The following is a 20,243-nucleotide window of genomic DNA, read 5'->3' on the forward strand; positions in this document are numbered from 1 at the left end:
TTATTTTTAGTATTAGCACAGAGAGAGGGTGACAGTTTTTCTAAATTTACACTTCAGTAATCAAATTAAAATTTGCTAAGTAACTGTAGCAATGTTAAAAAAGAAGTTTTTTTTAATCCTCTCTCTGCATATATTCGTGGGCATCTGCCAATTCACTGGTGATCTGCTACAGCGTTACAAGTTTAAACCATGAAATTAACATATAAATGTGCAAAAATATCACACCATCAAATTACACAGTGAATATTAATAATCCTACAGTTTATCAAAGCTTCTAGCCAATATGTTCATGTTCCAAACTAACGAATAATTAGCCAGGCTGATGTCAAATGCCAACTGCAAACGAAGTCATCTACATTACAGACCAGTGCTGTGCTGTCAGTGTATTTTCAATGCAGTAATCACATAGCTGGTTTTTGTATTATTCAAATAGCTAATTTAAATTACTAATCACTAATTTCAATGCTTTATTCGGTACCTGCAAGTCCTTACAATTCCTGATTTACTCGTATCTCATACAATTATGTTTTGAGGTGCCCACTTGGCCCAAGAAGACGCAGTCTGAAGGGAAGGGAATAGAACAGTTTCTCACAGATCAACTCTGCTTCTGAATGGCACTGCCGTGACTTTATGGCTGTAATGTCAGAGAAACTAAATAGCATTTTATCCATGATAAAATTTTTGCTCACTTCCATCACCAAATTCCTGAATAGTGTCTTGCCAGGAAATAATAAAAAACAGGTTTCTTTTCAGTACCAAGCTTATACAACTCATACAGCAATTTTGCCCACTAAAAGAAAAGATAAAGCAAAAATAACATGAGCGGGCTCTGGATTGAATCTCCCACACATTTGCGTGCTTCAAACAGGAACACGGTCACTTTGGTGTAGTCTGATCATCAAGCAGGAGATAAATTCTCCGAACATTAACTCGGAGAGACATGACCTAGAGCTCTGGATCACCTCCAGATGGAATGGGGGGGATTCTCTTACCCTTACACCTAACATTAGCCTCTCTGAATGCATTGGTAGCATCAAGGAGAGGTGTGAGGTTTTCTGTTTTTAGCTCTAGCACCACACAATTATTTCTGTGTGGTGCAGGCAGCTTTTCCTCCTCCTAGAAGCCAAAGAGAGCCTGAAAACAGCAACAGCACCAGATGCAGAGCATCTCTTTTTCTGGGCTGGGTTTCTCAGCCAGCAGATGCCCAAAACCTGCTGATGTGTTGTAACATGAGTATCCTGTTCCCTTCACTGCCTTCTGGTCCACCATGAGAAAAATGTGTAGGGCTCATGAAGAAACATGGACATGTTTCCCAGGAAGTAATTCAGAATTGCTTTCCCTTAGCTGAATTTTATCATACTAGAGAATTCCATATTTGCTACATAAAAATAAAGCTATATAAAACTCCTGAGACTTGTCAAAATTAGGAGGTTGTCTACCATCATCTATGACAGCAGGAAAAAAAAAAAACACCACCCTCAACACCATTATTCAAAGCCTTAACATCATGCTCCAGTAAATCATAACTCTGCAAACCATAATAAAGGAAAAAAAAAAATTATACTGCACCTTTTAATTAAGATCTGTAAGTAAATCAATTCCTCCTGAACTTGTACCTAAATGAATAACCAATCACAGACCTATAATTCCAATAATAATAGCATCGCAAAAAGAAACCAGCATTTGTGCCACCTGCACAGGATAAACTCATAGCTTTCCAGGTACGTGTTAGGACTGAATTAAATACATATTCAGACTACTTTTAAAAAAAAAGTGTAGACAATTTTTCAAAAAGACTTCTCCGTTATCAAGACATGCCCTGTTCAGCAACTGACAGCTCGTTGACACCACTTTCTCAGATCTATGAAGAAAGCAGGATGGCTATACTGCAATGTCTGCCGGAAGCTGCTTAATAACAAGGTGGTAAAATCAGCTACCAGTAAGTTAAAAGTTAGGAATAACTACCCGACAAAAGACAGAAACTGGCAATCAAACCTTGCTGAACCTATTCACTAACACACCAACTTAAAGCTAAACATGAAAGCTATCGAGTGGCTCAGCTGTGCAAACACTTGAGGTTTTACAGCACAAAGAACAACTATGGTCACACACACTGCAGTTGGATTGCCTTACTTTTAAATCTGATATAGCAGTCGTTGCAGAAGAGTTTGTTGTTTCGGATCCTAACTTCAGCTCCTGAGCGGGATCCCCCGAGGTCGCATCCACAGGCAACACACTGTATGACAGAGGAATGATTAGCAACTCCTTACAAAATATTAAGAAACAAAAATGCTGTTCAAAAGCAGCTTGGATTAAGCTCAACAAAGCTTGAACCATACACCCACAATCACTAGAAGCAAATGTGGAACGATTAGTAGATCAAAATGCAACCAACCCTGAGAAAGGCGGCGACCGGACAATGAATAGCAGAGATAACACCAACTAAGCAAACAGGGAGCAGAGGGTGTTTAGAGGTTAGTTCATTAAATCTAATTTGGATTTCAGTTTCTCTGAAAACTAAAACTGGCTTGACGTGAAAAAAATTTGTTCTCTAGATGGCAACAGCTATTTTGGCACAGAACACCTGGGTGTGCCACCTGCAGATTTCCATGCGGCACTGTATGCTGCTGGTGTCCTCTGCCCCTTGGCACTCGAAGCAGCAAATACTCAGGCATCCCCGAATTCCAGGGTTTGCGTCATAGAAACAAGTTGTTATTTGGCGAGAAGGGGCCGATTTCATTTTTCTTGAATAAAGACATGAATAAAGGGCTTGATAGGTTTCATGCTAACATTAAACTATTTAACTATGGTGGCTGAACACGTCTTTGCTATGAATACGAACCAACTCCAGAAGGACTGTAACCCGAAGTGTGACACTCTCCTTACTGAACTTAGGAAGCAAAGTACTCATCTGACTACAGAAGGACCGATAGTTTGCCTGCTTAAATGAGCAATGAATCTTTTGGATGGCAGTCTGTTCAACAGCCCATTAGTCTTCAGAAACTGAAACACAGAAATTTGGTATTTTCTTATGTTGGTTAGGAGCTACAGGTGGACCCCCTCGTGCAGAATACATATTCTGCGGAAAGGGAATGACGACCAGCCCCCGTGGATTACTCCAGTCCCTCCTGCTACAGGCAGGCAGGACTAGTAAGAGCTTAGAGCATTACAAGGGATTGACTCAAGGTAATGCATTTGAGTCGGGCACAGAGGGTTCTGTTCTGAACCAGACGCAGAAGGCTTTTTCTTAAAGCCATGGAGGAAGCAGGGTCCAACAGCACCTCAAATCAGTCTAATTCCTCATCTGGTCCTAGGGCAGGGGAACTAGGAGTGCTTTTACATCTTATGCAGACAGGCATTTATTCTTTCAGCTCTGCGTATGCCCCAAGCTGATGAGAAGTCACGTAACTATCTATCTCTCAGTGCTGAGCACAAGCTAATATACCCAGTTCCTGACCAGGGTTGGTTTGTACTAAACACAGCTCTTGGTTTGGTGCTGGATTTTATCTTGCCAGTTTGAACACTGACAGCCTGTCTCTACCTGGTAAACACCATGTGAACACTGTCTGCTAGGATCAGCTTAGAAGTGATAGACCATCTTAAATGATTCAATTGCCAGGGTCCAGGCTGAGTTGTTTTTTTTTTTTAAGACTCAATTTCTCCGGGAGAGGTGGCTCAGCACCTTCTGATTTTTCACTGCCTATTCGAAGAAGGAAGAACTTTGATCTCAGGGTCAATGTGTCTGTTTTACTTGTCAGACTCCCAGCTTGTCAGCCCTGGCATTTAAGGAATAGTCCTAGAGTTGAGGGCTAACTGCCTGCATTTAGGACTGCCTCATGGAAATATGCATGCACCACGCTGTCAAGAGTAGAAGGCAAAGCAGGTGATTAGTAGAGCCCCTGTGAGCATTAACATTGAGTAGCCATGCGTGCTCCTGATTAGTTCCTGTTCCTTCACGATGTGACTCCCAGCTCTCACCTTAAAGCACTGTAAATGATAACAAAGACCAAGAGATTCAATGATCATGGCTGCTCCTTTGCCCAGAACGTTATTACAGTATGAACAGATTTTCTTCCCACTGACTGACCTAGATACAGAATGAAAATCCTTAAAATCAGCTTGAAAAGGTTTAAAAGACAAAGAAAAGTTATCAAAGACTTTTTGAGATTAAAAATAAAAACATACTGGTAAAAAATGGACTATTAGGCTGCTTGGGGAAAATAAACTGAAAATTCATATTATTTACAGTAGATCTGAAAGCTAGGGAAAGCTGAAGTGTTATAATTTAGATCAAAGTTACATAGGAACAAATGAAGAAATTCTGTCACGTTCTCAGGAGATATTTCATTGTTTAAAATTCCTTCTACAAATAAACACAAGAAGTGTATTGTTAAATTTGGAGAGCAAGAACACAGGTTTTGTGCTCCTGCCTTATTTCTTATTTGCAGGGAATTATCCTGAAGGCTAAGTTTTAGCAAGCACCACCGCCAACTCCCATCATCTGCACCTTGTTAGATAACAGAAGGCTAGTCCTGGACATATAATATTACATTAACTCTTTGAATGTAAGCCATACAGAGGTCGGTTTCCATAGATCTACCAAGATGTTAGCAAATGGAAGTGAGAACAAGATAAGCAAACATAGTTACGAAGGTAATTTTCTTATGTTATAAAAAATGTAGGCACCTAGCTTTAAAAATAATAAAAAAGGGTCAGTTTATCACGAATTGCCAGAGAATGTAAGAGCTAGTGAAGCAGTGTTCACACTAATGTTATATATAGTACGTGTAATTGTGTGGGGATGATTCTCTATAGTCTTATCCTAAGGTATTTTCAAAATGTTTCGAGTACATGAAACAACAGTTATCTACCCTACCACAACTGAATACCATTTTTGTTTCCAAATATGTTGCAATTCTTGCTTTCTCCTCCTAGATTAAAACCAACATCCTACTCTGTAATTCTTCAGGGTCACGGGTTATGAGCATTCCTGAGTGCTCCTTGAGATGATATTGACCACGTGCCAGGGAAGGGGGAGGAGGAGAGACCAAGATGAGGGCCATAAAGCATGGGTTTCAGGAATCTTTTGTTAAAACAAACCTAAGAAAATAAATGTCAGAAATGCCATCTGGAGTAGGCTTTTACTAATCATTTTGGTAACCAACATACAGCTTGGAGACTGGAGATTTATTATTCCAGTTCCTTTGTTTTTTTAACCAATGTCAAGCAGTAATGACAAACCTGAGGAATTTTCTGAATGACTGGAGCAGGGAGGTAATACCAGCCCATATTTCCACCAACTTATCCAGCCAGAAAACTCCAGGTACTTTTCACACTTGCTCATCAAAGGTACAGTTGGGAACACTGCTGTAGACCACCATATCTACAAAGTCCGCTCTTTAGTGCGGCCTGATGGATATACCTCCCCAGCAGAAGGGCACCCGCTCACCTGCTGCGTGTCTGGGACCCTGGCTGGGAAGCAGAGAGGGGAGACTGAGCCTGGGGGGCTGCCTGGGACACAGAGGGGGCTCTTGCAGAGGCGGCCGCAGAAGGTGCTTTGCTGGAGGAAGGAGTGCACATGTAGGCTCGGTTTGAAGTGGACACCGGGCGACTGAAGTCTTGACTAGAGGACAGAGATGACGAGGAGGCAGACTGGTTCAGCCACGAGTGGTGCCTCCACGAGCTCGTTCTTGAAGAATCGAGGTTGTCCAAAGACTCTCCTCTGTAACAGAGGTATGCATACAAGTGTAAACAGCAGTACGGCTGGAGCAGAAGAGCTGTATTCTATTTTCTTTTAAAAAGGAAAACATTATCCTAGCATTTTTAACATTTTCTAGCATCAATATGCTTGTCTGATCACCCTGAGCAATATTCTTCACATACTGATTTAAAATGTTTGAGCCACGAATTATGCTTTGTGTCCAGCCCTAGTCTCGTGGGAAAAAGCAGGAGAGGCGAAAGAGAGGTGGCACTTAACCACTACAGACGAAAGGGAAAACACTCTTCATTGCAGCCTTATCAGGGCGAGCCATATCAAAATCTGCTGCACAGCAACAGACCTCAGATACCAGGTTTGTTTTTGTTTTCTCCAAGGGATACCAGATCAAAATAGCAAGCCATCCAGACTGGATAGCATCACCTAGGTACAAGGTGTTGGCCCAATAGCTGAAGCACTCTCTTGACTGGGAACTCGGCTGTTTCCTGAGTGACAAATCCAACATTCATACGTTACTTAAAGCAAGAAACAAACTCCAGACCTTTTGACACATTTCTGTGTCAAAGAGGTATAGTCTTCAGCTATAATAATCGATTTCTGTAATAAATTGTCACACTGAAATTCTTAGGCACATCCCTCAACGACAAGGTACACTATTGATTTCCATCGCTGGTATACCAACCAAGAAATAAGCAGCTGAGGTATTTATAGGTCACATCAACATTCTTTACATGTTTTTTCACATTTAATCCCAGCTGTAATACCGCTGCTTTCTTCTATCTGTGCTGCTATTCAGTTTACCTTACAACATTTCACAGACTCAATTTGTTTCTGTGCTCTGCAGTACAAGCTGAAGTTTAGAAAAACCAAACAAAAACATTTGATGAGAGACAAAGTTAATTTTTAACGCTATTCCTACCTTCTCATACTATTGCTGTACAGACTAATAGGCTCCTTATGTATACTGGAACTGCGCTGCCTAATCCAGCTGCTGTCTGTGTGTAGAGATGTTTTCTTTCTCATTTCCTGAAGGATTTGCTGTCTCTCCAACTCTGCCGCAGACAGGTTGTGCTCCTTCTGAGATTTCTTCTGTGACTCGCCCGCGTTCCAAGACCTCTCCGAATACTTGCTCTGGGTACCTGTTTGGACAACACGTGCAAACTTCAACTTGACACCTTAAGGCACAAAACCAGTTACCATGCATTCAGTACTCTGGCCATAACTCCAAAATCAGTAGTTTATCACCACATTCCCAGGTTTTTCCAGTTCCTTTTTACAGTCAGGTGACCAGTATCGAACTGTAGAGTATAGTTGAATGGTGGGATACCTTCCTTCCCTTTAAGAATTCTTATTCTTTTTTTCTGTAAATTGCCCTTGTTTTCAAGAATTCTTTCCTTATTCAAGACACTAAACACATTGCTTTATATAAATATATATGCATGGGGTGGGGGGAGAGGGAAATCTTAGAGAGTTTCTCTATTATTTGGATGTTGTGTTAACCATCAGTTGAGATTTATGGTATAGATGGCTTTTGAAATTTTAGAAGGGGAAACAAACAAGCCTTCTTTCTCCAATATGTGTTGACATGTTAGAAGGCAACAATTTTTTCTTTATTTCCTAGATCCAGTAACTATTATTTAGAGTAAGACTGTTAAGAAAAATACTCAGCAATAAGTCATTCAACTGAAATTTCAATCCCTTTAAATACCTCTCTGACTATCAATTTGCTCTTGGTTTTATTGCTATAGATTACCATTATAAAATATTGTGGAAGTTTACTCACTCATTAGTTTCAATGACCAAGCTGTAATGTGTGAAAGCAATGTTGTCAATCCGCAATATATCCTCCAATACACCATTTACTTTTCTATGATTACTTGCGATTACTTTTTTTAAACCATGTTTTAGACACAGGAATACCTTTCAGGCATTTTCTACTGTAACACATTTATAAATCTGGTTTGTTTGTTTGCTTTACACACATCCCTCTAAAAACGCAGTAACGTAACTGAAGGACAACTCAAGAAAGGCAGCAAGGAACTGGAGTCCAGGAAACAAGCCACTGTGACAGTATCGAGAGCTGACTTCTTGCTGCGTTACTCCTACACTAACAGAAGTTACAAAGAGCAAATAGTTGTATTAAATATGTTCACATCTTGGTTTGCGCAGCTTTTTTTATTGACAGTGTCAACGTATCAAGAGCACATACATCTTCAATGATATACCTACACGATTGGTTTAATCTCATATAAATACCGGTCATCTAAACTTTAGGCATCTAAGATCTGTTTGTAATCACTGCTATGGTCTTCAAGAGAGCAGTTACTCATATTTGTCCTAGGCTTATATGTTGACTGTATGAATTTGCTCTTGCTGTTGAAACTTCATTAAATTGTGGCACGGTATGAATTTGAATTACAACACAGCTATAAAAAAGCACTCTGACAATTAATTTTCTTAGCATGACTACGTCCAACACATTTTATTTTTTTTCAAAAAACCCCACATTTTACAAATAATGGAAATTAAACAGTACTTACCATTTCTGACTGTGTTGAATTCATTCAGTTCTGAAGTCGACTTGGACTTATCCCTAAGGATATAGAAAACATTCATTTCTCTATCTCAACTGGGAGACCTCATCACAAAGAGCTTATCATTGCAGACCACAGATACACAGCCCCTTTTTTCACCATCTCTCTCATCAACAACTTACGCTTTACTTGAAACAAGAGGCAAAAATATCCAAAGACCAAGAGGATATTAAAGTGGGGGGGGGAAGTAAATAGTTAGGTGTCAATAGGTAACCATAGATTAAAAGTTAAAACTCTGTATTGAAAGTTCCCAGTGCTTCATTTACAAGGAGCTGATCATTGTATTTGCTTCAACAAAATTATGTAAAATCAAAGTCCTTCCCTGTGGAAGCTTTGTGAAGACTATAGTCAGGCAGTCAAAGAAGTGATAATTTTCAAAGCAGTTTTATAAATTATTTAGCTTTATGAGAAACTCAAATCATACTTCAGCACCATTACTAGACCATAAGCAAAACACCTCCTCACACACTGCATGCAGATTGTTCTTGGGAATTTTATTATTCACTGATTATACCCAGCAGCATAATTTTTTAATGAGTTTTAGCCAAGAAATGTCATTCAATATACAGGAAGACAAATAGCAAAAAGCTGGTTTTCTGACAGTACAGAGCAGGAGCTTCAGCAACACCTCTGTGCTGTATTATTAGTCTCAAGTGATACAGCCAGTTTCTTAGTTTAAAATACTTTGGAAAAGAACAAAAATCCTTCACTGTGTCACAAATCAAAGCTGCTGCAGCAACGTTTTTACATGTACAGCACTGGCTGCATAACAGCATTCTGAGGGAGCCTTGTCCCTGGCCTGTAAATAAAGGGTGCATAAACTGCCTCACATTTCTTGCTCCCCCAAGTTCTGATTGCCTGTCCTATGGTGCAGACCTATTTTATTATCTGTTTGAGAGGATGCAATGATTTCACAGTTGCCTGTAGTAAACAGGAACTCCAAAGAGCAGGTCAGCCTTGCCTGGGACACTTTTAGCACCCGAGTGTCCTCCTCATACATATATCCAAGACATAAGCATTTAGTGCAGGCACCTTCTGAAGTTAGATTTAGATCTTCCATTAGTAACAGATCCATTAGTTGTACCCTGTATAAGTTTGATATTAAGAGGGGTTCCTCTTAATATAAAAAAAAAATGTATGCTCACTCCAACTACAAGAACTGACTAAATATGAAGAGAGATGATCTTTCAGAACTACTTTGGGATGCCAGCTAAGACAAAGGCTTGATACAAACGTTCTGGATTTAGGTTACTTCAGCATTTTTTTAACCATAGCCCTGTTACTAAAAGGGAGAAGAAAAAGCTATCTATTCAAGAGCCCAAATCTGCAGTGGCTGGGGTATTCTATTAAAATAAAAACAAAGCAAACCCCCAACCCAACAATAAAACACCCAAACAAGCCACTAAGCAAAACAAAACAGAAAATAGCCCGGGTAAGAGAGCATAACTTAACAAGTGGCACGTCTACTATCTTCCCGATAAATACGCTGCTGCTGCTGCCTCTCACTTCCCTCCTTGTTTACTCTCTCTTCAGTTGCACAATCCTGATTGGGATGACTGCACCTTAGTTTGTATAGCACATTATGACACAACCACAATATTATCTGAAATTGTTTTCCAGCCAGATAAGTCTAATACCACCCACATATTTACTTCCTTATAGTTCTGCTTCTCCCAGTAAAATTCTACTGACTAACTAACTCTTGTTTACAGCACAGTGTATAATTTGCCAAAAGTTTGGCTGCTTGTTTTCTCAATAAGAAATCATGCCATGAAAACTGCAAAACACAGCAGCAATACAAAGTATACACCTAGCTCCATGGCTAAGGTTTATTGGAAGTTTCAAAGCTTTCTCACACAGAAACAGTGATGTTACAATCCATGCTGAGATTCAGTATCACACATACCTGTCAGCAAATGACTTGCCAGGTTGCTCCTCAATGGTTTTGGAAACTTCATAACGCTCATAATGCCTATTAAAGAAAAAAAAAAAAATCAATTATGTTCATATACAGAAAAAAACCCCATACACAGACATAAATATTTCCTACTAAAAATATTCAAAATAGATCCTTAAGGGGAAAAAAGGAACAAAACCTGAACAGTTGAACTTCTAAGGAGGCTTAATTTTATCAGTCAGAAACACAGCTAACAAAAGAAGGCAGAAAAATATAAAGTTTGTCAGAAAAACTGCCCAAAATTACTCAAGTGATACAGCCAGTTTCTTAGTTTAAAATACTTTGGAAAAGAACAAAAATCCTTCACTGTGTCACAAATCAAAGCTGCTGCAGCAACGTTTTTACATGTACAGCACTGGCTGCATAACAGCATTCTGAGGGAGCCTTGTCCCTGGCCTGTAAATAAAGGGTGCATAAACTGCCTCACATTTCTTGCTCCCCCAAGTTCTGATTGCCTGTCCTATGGTGCAGACCTATTTTATTATCTGTTTGAGAGGATGCAATGATTTCACAGTTGCCTGTAGTAAACAGGAACTCCAAAGAGCAGGTCAGCCTTGCCTGGGACACTTTTAGCACCCGAGTGTCCTCCTCATACATATATCCAAGACATAAGCATTTAGTGCAGGCACCTTCTGAAGTTAGATTTAGATCTTCCATTAGTAACAGATCCATTAGTTGTACCCTGTATAAGTTTGATATTAAGAGGGGTTCCTCTTAATATAAAAAAAAAATGTATGCTCACTCCAACTACAAGAACTGACTAAATATGAAGAGAGATGATCTTTCAGAACTACTTTGGGATGCCAGCTAAGACAAAGGCTTGATACAAACGTTCTGGATTTAGGTTACTTCAGCATTTTTTTAACCATAGCCCTGTTACTAAAAGGGAGAAGAAAAAGCTATCTATTCAAGAGCCCAAATCTGCAGTGGCTGGTATATTCTATTAAAATAAAAACAAAGCAAACCCCCAACCCAACAATAAAACACCCAAACAAGCCACTAAGCAAAACAAAACAGAAAATAGCCCGGGTAAGAGAGCATAACTTAACAAGTGGCACGTCTACTATCTTCCCGATAAATACGCTGCTGCTGCTGCCTCTCACTTTCCTTCTTGTTTTCTCTCTCTTCCGTTCTCTCTTCAGTTGCACAATCCTGATTGGGATGACTGCACCTTAGTTTGTATAGCACATTATGACACAACCACAATATTATCTGAAATTGTTTTCCAGCCAGATAAGTCTAATACCACCCACATATTTACTTCCTTATAGTTCTGCTTCTCCCAGTAAAATTCTACTGACTAACTAACTCTTGTTTACAGCACAGTGTATAATTTGCCAAAAGTTTGGCTGCTTGTTTTCTCAATAAGAAATCATGCCATGAAAACTGCAAAACACAGCAGCAATACAAAGTATACACCTAGCTCCATGGCTAAGGTTTATTGGAAGTTTCAAAGCTTTCTCACACAGAAACAGTGATGTTACAATCCATGCTGAGATTCAGTATCACACATACCTGTCAGCAAATGACTTGCCAGGTTGCTCCTCAATGGTTTTGGAAACTTCATAACGCTCATAATGCCTATTAAAGAAAAAAAAAAAAATCAATTATGTTCATATACAGAAAAAAACCCCATACACAGACATAAATATTTCCTACTAAAAATATTCAAAATAGATCCTTAAGGGGAAAAAAGGAACAAAACCTGAACAGTTGAACTTCTAAGGAGGCTTAATTTTATCAGTCAGAAACACAGCTAACAAAAGAAGGCAGAAAAATATAAAGTTTGTCAGAAAAACTGCCCAAAATTACATTTTTGTAAGTGGCAAGAAATCCAAACCTGAGCATGCCAAAATGGTTAATACTTATTGCTGAAGATGTTTCAACCTACCTATCAATTCCATTTCTTATTACCTGTCAATGAGAGGATGGCCAGCTCGATCCTCTATTGTTTTAGATACTTCATAGCGCTCATAATGTCTAGAAGCAAAATACAGGTAAAAGAAAATACGTATTAAACAAAAAAACATTTTCTAGAAATTGAACAAATGATAAGTATACATAGAGAAAAATGGGAGAGTTCAGGTGTGTTAGTTAGAAACATGAAAATACATGAGAGAGAAAAAAAAAATACTTTTTAAGGTGCAAAAATTACAAGTATCAGTATAAGGCAGTGATTATCTCATCTGTTTCAAAGCCAGGCGGTAAGCTTTGTCCAAACACAGTAGTTCTCTAAAAGTTACATCTAGCAAATTGTGTAGGCGCAGTTGGTAACCCATAGAGAAGCACTCACTAACTTCCACAAAGCTCTTCCACCTGCCTGTCCCCAGCCTCAGTGCTCTTTGTAGCGAGCACCATGCCTCCACAGATGTTTATATAACGTTTCAGATTTCAGGTCATATCTCTGGATATCATCATAAAGCAAACATTTAACACTAGGTATTTTTAATCCCAGTTTCACTGAACTTGTTCCTGTACCACTAAGCAAAGCCATCCTTGTTTAGCAAAACACATCCTTTGGCAGCAACCTCAGAAGCGATGAAATCCCCTGAGACTAAAGCGTATATCAAGGATTTAGATATGGAGATATCGCAGCAGCTTAGTAAGTTGCCACACAAAGTCCTATTATCTTGCAATTGGGGCAAGCTAAAACTGTAGAGATAACCCTGGCTCAGCTGCCAAGAAGAACCTGTTTAGCCATTGTAACAACTGTGCCTCTGCTTTGCTCAGCAGGGATCTCAAGCAGCAGTCATTTACAATGAGCTAAAGTAACTCCAGGTCTCAGAATCTCCCTTGCAAATATATGCAACTTTATAATCATATTTTCTTCTCCTAGGAATTAACTTGATACCACGTGTTGTCTTCAGTCAACTCTTATTACTTACATAAAAAAAGGGGAGAACCCTCAAGAGAAACCGCAACGCTAGTCATGCACAAGGCAGTAAGCTAAACGCACAAGAAATAAGGAAAAGTTACTGTTTTAATCTGTTTCAGATGCATTAATCTCCCATGATGCCTGTAATAGTCTGAAAACTTCTGGGCAAGAATATGCACTTGTAAACTAATAGTTGGGGTCTTTTTTGCATTTTTTGTTGTTGTTCTAGGTGTTTTTTTTTTTTTATAAAAAACAAGTTGCTGAAGAAGGGAATAGAAGAAACTTTTTTATGTTCTAGAATAAATATATCTACAGTGGGTACTTCTAACAGGCTACAATATCTAAGCCAGTATCTGTTCATTCACATACAACGATATCTCTCATCAACTAATTAACCCAGTAGTGCAAATACACTTTATTGTTGCACTGTTGATCTAAAACGAGAGACGAGTCTGGAAAATCAGTCACATGTTTGTTGGAAAAGAGTTAACTTGGTATTTCTTCTGAAAGCACTGTATGTTGAACCACTGGCACTCAATTTACAAGCTTATGAAGGGTTCTTAAAAAAATCTTCACAGTAAGTGCTTCAGGTCATCTTTGATTTGGCTGTAATTACTGTATTTGCACTGCCTATTTAAAAAAAAAAATGAGCTGAAGTGGGTTGATAGAACACTTTGTTTGTGGGGAGAGACTTTGTCTTATGCCTGATTCTTCCGCCTTTAGAAGGAAAGGCTATCCAGTGGCATCTTGCACCGACATTCATCTATAGTACGAGTCTTAGGTGATACACTTAGACACTCAGGATGCACGCACTCCCTTTAGAAATGTATTTGAATTTTAAGTGCAGAAGGAAAAGAGAGGACACGCCACCACAAGCGCACACCTTTGGTACTGAGGTGTCTCCACTGACACCTCCCTCTGCCTTTCAGCCTGGCGCCTCTGCTCCTCCATCTCTGCTCGCTGCCTCTGCTCCTCAGCATATTGCTGCTCCCTCTCTTTACGTTGCCTCTCAAGCTCCAGTTCTTGGAGTTCCCTTTCCTGCTCAAAACGCAGGGCTGCTTCTTCCCGGATCTTCTGTTCCTCCTGAAGCCTCCTCCTTTCTTCTTCCTCGCCCAGCAAGCGTGCCTCCAGCTCGCTCTCTCCATCGCCTTCTGGTTCCTCAGGAGTATTTGCTTCAGGGCTTGCTCTCCAGCTGGACACAGATGGAGCCCGTGCAGGGACAGACGTTGTGTTTAAGGTTAGAACAGTCTGCTCCTGTAGCAAAGAAAAAAAACATGGGTTTAGGTGAGGGAGCCGTTTTTTTAAACAGACTGCTTGCTCAGAAAAAAAGTTCATTTATTTTATGAGGGAAGACTGTCAAAATCATCCCAAACACTTTCAACCCAAGACCCAGGGGGTACTTTGGTTTCATTTTTTGAGTGTCTGCTAGCACATTCTCCTAATGCAAGAGCTTCATTCCACACAGCAGCCTTAGCGAGCGCCATGGGCAGTGTGGCCACAACTATGTGAAACATTCTGCTTTCTGAAGTATCACTTACATTTCAAGCCATCCCATCCCCACTTAAATCGCCATGGAAAACAAACTCTTCCATGATACTCAGCATTTCTCCCTACTGTTTTGACTGAGAAACCCACGACCTACCTAAGAGCATATACACTGAGATATACACAGCATGTGCATGTACATCAGACCAACAAATTTCATGTGTATCATCATGTGGAGGAAACCTCCATCCTCTTCCATTCTGCTACCATTTGAAAGTCAAGCCTCAGACCCACCACCCTATGACTCTTCTCTCAGACATGAAAAAAGGTCTTTCAGTGGTCAAATATGTTTTATTTTGCACAGAACAAATACTTTTTGCCAATTAAGGACTGGTCCATCCAAACTTCTAATGATTAAAAAAAAAAAAAAAAAAAGAAATGGTTTACAATCTTGTACAGCAAAGTCCTCTAACAGCAAAAAAAGCTTTCTTATTGAAGTTCTAAGCCCTAAATTACTGTCTACTTATTCATGATTGTATAAACACAACTGATCTAGCTAGGATGCCTGAAGCAGCACTTGCATAGCAATATACAAGAGATATCTCAGCCACCTCCCACACTGAGGAAAAAAAGGTTCATCTTCCCATAAGCAACAGTCACAAAAGTCAGCATCTACAGCAACTACACGCATTCAATGTTTTGAAACATATGATAGCAAATCTGAAGTTTATTTGATATGTAAATTTATCAGAGATAGGATGAACTGGTTGCCAGTAACAAGCAGGCACTTATGAACAAGCCTCATGATGAAGTATTGAAACACAATTCCAACAGGTAGCATTAGGATGTAAATATGCAGCAAAGGTGACCATTTCATTCTGGTTACAGTAATTAATACATGCTGCAATTTTTTGCCAACAAATTTCTGGTGTTAGTTACCTAACCAATCCATACAGAAAAAAGTAAAATTAAACAGGTCTCAAAACAACACATTTGCTCTTTCCTTCCCATTTTTGCAACTTCTTTCTACCAAGTCACAGAAAACAATTTGTTTTCCAAAATGAAAGGATAGATGGCATAGCAAAATAAATTATTTTCCTGTTTACATGCATTTACTATTAGGGGGAAAAGCCATCATGAAATTAAACAGTCAAAGGTGAAGCCATATTCATAGCCTACCTCATCAAAATACTTGGAGCTCTCTTTTTCTGCTTCTTGCTTAGCTCGTAGCCATTCTTCCCTCAGTTTTTCTTGTTCTCGTTTGTATTTCTCCTGTTAGGTTACATTGAAGTTAAACACACAAAGAAGAAACATGGTATTTTTTTATTTGCATTCAAGTGGCATTTAATGTGTTTTTTAACAGACCAGCGTGGTACAAAAAACACACTTGAGCTACTCTAGGACATTAAATCTGCCACGACTGAATGAAATCCTGGCTCAAATACAATTGAAAGGAGTTCTGCAATTGATTTTGGAGAATCCAGGCGTATTACACGCTGTCTCATAACAACTGACCTCACATCTGTTATGTTCCCTGTCTTACGGTTTAGTTCCCATTTGAACAAAAATCAGCTATCTAAAATATTTCTTGAAAGATGGAGTGATTATATTTAACTTGGAATCGGGCACATTAATATGGTAAATATAAAGTGATCACTAAGTGAAATATGAGGCAGTAATTTGGTTTGAGCAAGAACTCTTGGTCTTTTGGGAGCTTATCTAAACAAAACCAATTTCTGGACCTCCAAATTTGTCCTATGATTGGATTTGGTATGAAATCAATGTAGTGTCTTAAGGCATTACTCAAGGTACACAATAAATGTTTTGGTGGTTTTGTCAGTCACCACTTAGGCCTTGGGAAAAGCAAAACGTTTAATGAAGTCTAAAGTATTCCTTCTTAAGATATTGGAAATAAGCAAAGAAAGACTTTGCTTCCTTTCTCTTGTTATTTGAAAATTCATTACTGGCATCATGGGGAAGAGAATGAACATTATTACTCTGGCCAAATTTACTACTTCAGGACTAAAAAAGGAGAAGCAAGAAAAGAAAAATTATATCGGAAGGCTGAGATCTCTCTCAAGAAAGGGGAGCCAAGGTTTACATTCTTTAAAACCATCTCTTCAGGCATCAAATGGAGCACCCACACCATAACAGAGACCACAAATATGTTTAGGAAGGCAAAGCTCTTGCCTTGCAGAGTTTGTAAGCTAAAAGGAATGACAAAAGATAAAACATTCAAAAAGCAACAGAGTTGCTAAGCTGTACTTTGACATCACAGTTTTCTGCTGAATGCACCAAACTTATTAAGAGGGCTTGTGCAGAGTAAATGATGTTCACTGACGCCTCTCCTAGCCAACAGAATTTAGATGATAACTAACCTTAATTTAATTTGCAGAGACGTGTCTTGTTGAATGTGGTTGAATGGGCTTATGCTTCACTGAGCTGAGGTCTTTGCAGAGATGTGTGCTTGGTTTTTTGTGCTGTCCTAGGATAACAAAACATTGCCCCTTCTCTCTGCAACACTTCCCTACATCTCTAGCAACTGGTTATCAAGGTGGTTTTGCATTAGTAGGTTCAGCTTCCTGACTCAGGGAGGTCCTGGGAACCAGGTTGATTCCAACCGATTAGCTGATTGCTAAACGACAGGGTGCTAGCAAGCATCTAACCACGGCACTGGCTGCCTTCTCTTCATCTCTGAATATAAAGCAGTATTGCTAACTGAAGGCAAAACTCATTCTTAGAGACAATTTTCTTACGGGAAAAAAAAACCGACTCGTATTCAAAAGTGAGGACTACTGCCCCTTCAGTCTTTGCTTCTCCTTTAAATTCTGTTGCCAGTAAGAGCATACCAGCCTTGTGATGACTGAGCAGTTCTGCCTGCAGTGAAGACTCAGCCTGGGTTTGATTTTATGAAGCTCTTTACTGCATTGTCCTCTTTTTGCTGAAAAACTGCTAGTGTGTGTAACTGTGCAGCCCAGCAAACGTATCCAAAAGTCCATCTCAGGCCATCAGTAAGAAGATTTGCAGGAGTCGCACGTTACTTTCCTTCCCTGACAACTGCTGCACCCAAGGGATCGTCAGCCTATGATTATGAAGATTAATTATACCTGCAATAAACGGTCCTGCTCCTTTTGCCATTTTTCCTGTCGTTTTCGTTCTTCTTCTTGATCCCAAACCCGACGACTAGGAGCAGTGATGGATGGGACTGGGAGCTAATATAGTAACGAAATGAAATAATATTATCTTCTTCCATGTAATCAACACTCTACATTTTAAAATGTATTTTTTTAAAGTGAGAAATAAAAGCCATTACAAGCACTACAACATTACAGTGGCAAAGACCCTAAAGTAGCCTTTTCTTCAAAGGGGCAGAAAGCAACCATTCCATTACACATTAGAAAAGCTTAGTCAGTACTCTCAGTTTTGATCACAATTTTAAAACAGTATAAAAAGCAATAGAAAGCAGCAGGCTTCTTGAAAAGACCAGGATTATAGAAGCAATTGGTAGTTTGTAAATAGTACTTACATCAGGCATTGCAGGCTCTGGGCCTCCTGTGAGATTTGGAAGACAAAAACCAGAAATTGTTAGAGCCATACATACTCACTACTGCAAGACCTGCGTAAATGTGGGAAGTCTGAGCTTCAGACTAATTTTTGCTTCCTTAGTAAGCCATGCTTGCATTTTGCCCTACAGAACTTACTTGAGGTCAGAATTCATTAGGTGCTTTCAACTAATGTGCGCAATTGTTCAAAAGCTTTACATGCTTACAAGTGCCATCAGCAGTTGCTTGAATTAGCAGTACATCTCCCAGGGTGGCACTACAGAGGTTCTTTGCTACGCCTCTCCTCTTGTTATTCTGGAGCCCAACTGTTTAGCATGACCAATAACCAGAACGCTGCTCCAGGGTAGAGCAGCTACTCACCTACTGCCCTCCATGCGAATTAAGAGCAATAGACATCCACAGGCAACTTCTCTACCACAAAACCACGTATTTTCCCTTTCCAGCTGTCTTCCTTTCCTACTCCCAAAAGCACTCCTGAATTTGGTGAGCTTGTCACCATTCATCACCAACACCTTAGGCTGTTTGAGACTATTGTGCTTGGTCTTAGCTTGTGCCAAGATGATTATTAGAGAGATGTGTATTATGCAAACATATTAAAAGTCAAGAAAATGTGGAGAAGCACAGATTTAAGTATAATCCTTTCCCAAACATCATCACTGGTTTTGTTTGTTGCTAGTATACTTGTTACTTGGCTGCCCAAATTTCAGTTAAAAAAAAATAAATGCATAAAAGCAACAAGTCGTAACAGTTTTTCTGAAGTATGACCACATGAAGTGGAGAAAAGGTCAAATTCAGGATACAAAAGACATCTATGAGTCACAGGCTAGCGTCCAATCTATACAGGCATGATTTCATCTTCACCAGCAGATTGCAACAGCCACAGTGACAGTAGGACAAATGGACTTCATCTCCCACACTTGTGCCAGGAGATGTTAGAGCGAGGCATAGGCAGCAACTATCTTTGCTCCCCTCTTCTCTCACCCCTGTAAGCTTGTGCTGGCCTGCACAGGTTTAGAAAGAGGAATCTTGTGTATCACTGTAAAGCTGAAGTGTCAAAAGTTTTAAATGAACAAAACTACTGAGTGTACACTCTAGAAATACATCCCTCTCCTCCCCCTCAAACACAAGTGAAATACTTCAATATTGCTATAAAAATATTAAAATGAAACCCAAAATTCATAGCCAGCCTTTAAAAACAAAAAAAACCCCAACCCCAGCCAAAACAAAAAAAAACAACTAACAAACAACAAAATACCACCATATTGCAGATACAATGCAGCCCAAGTATTTAAAAGCAAACAGAACCACAAACACAGATTTATGCTGTGGCACTTCACATATCACTTCTGGAAAAAAACAGAAACCATCACCACTGAAAGCAAAGTCCTGGCTCCACTAAAATAATGGGCAAAATTCACACGGAACTTCCAGTGGGCCAGAATTTCACTCTTTCAGGCTACAGCGAAACAGCAAGGCATACATAGTCTGAAGACAGCATTAGATATACAACATTAGTGGAAGTATGTGAGTTGTGACATGCAAAACACCAAAAAGCAACCTACAAAACCAAAATTGAGTGCATTTGTTGTCTTTAAAAGCTAGAATATTCAATTCAAAATTTATATTGGTCTTGGGATCTTGCGACATCACCACATAGTGGAAAGCCAGCAGCTGCCCTTTTCCACCAATTTAGATGAAAGCACAGAGCTGCAACTCAAGATAAACTCAAGTCCAGAGTTAAGTATTTTATCAACAGCTCTTTGAGATCTGCTCTAAGCCTCTGCTGGAATATTCAGTGTTATTCTTGTTTTGTAGGTGGTAGCAAACCTGAACAGAGAGTGCTATCCTTCTTACTCCTACCCAGTGAAAAAAAAAAGGTATGAACAACATAGAAGAGGTTTAAACAGCTACAGATATAAGAGAACACACAAAGACCCATTACCACAAAGGTAGACCCATGAATTGTAAGAATAATCTGATGACCCTGGGGAAAGAAGGGAAATTAATTATGTTGCTTCATCGTAACTGCAACAAACGGTTCTGAAGAGGTATA

General features: G+C 39.4%; 1 protein-coding gene across 1 annotated transcript in view; it reads right to left on the bottom strand.

Moving 5' to 3' along the window:
• Window positions 1-1,572: 1,572 nt before the first annotated feature.
• The window catches only part of LMO7 (LIM domain 7), a 42,957-nt gene continuing 24,286 nt past the window's right edge, over window positions 1,573-20,243 (bottom strand). Inside the window, 12 exon segments of the mRNA XM_035902403.1 lie at window positions 1,573-1,616; window positions 2,134-2,236; window positions 3,979-4,087; window positions 5,450-5,722; window positions 6,636-6,855; window positions 8,257-8,309; window positions 11,783-11,848; window positions 12,182-12,247; window positions 14,026-14,396; window positions 15,807-15,899; window positions 17,735-17,839; window positions 18,154-18,185. Of these exon segments, the coding sequence (XP_035758296.1) occupies window positions 1,573-1,616; window positions 2,134-2,236; window positions 3,979-4,087; window positions 5,450-5,722; window positions 6,636-6,855; window positions 8,257-8,309; window positions 11,783-11,848; window positions 12,182-12,247; window positions 14,026-14,396; window positions 15,807-15,899; window positions 17,735-17,839; window positions 18,154-18,185 (1,535 nt within the window).

The sequence above is a fragment of the Egretta garzetta genome, unplaced genomic scaffold (genome assembly GCF_000687185.1).
Source record: "Egretta garzetta isolate BGI_Z169 unplaced genomic scaffold, ASM68718v1 scaffold129, whole genome shotgun sequence".
NCBI classification, from domain to species: Eukaryota; Metazoa; Chordata; class Aves; order Pelecaniformes; family Ardeidae; genus Egretta; species Egretta garzetta.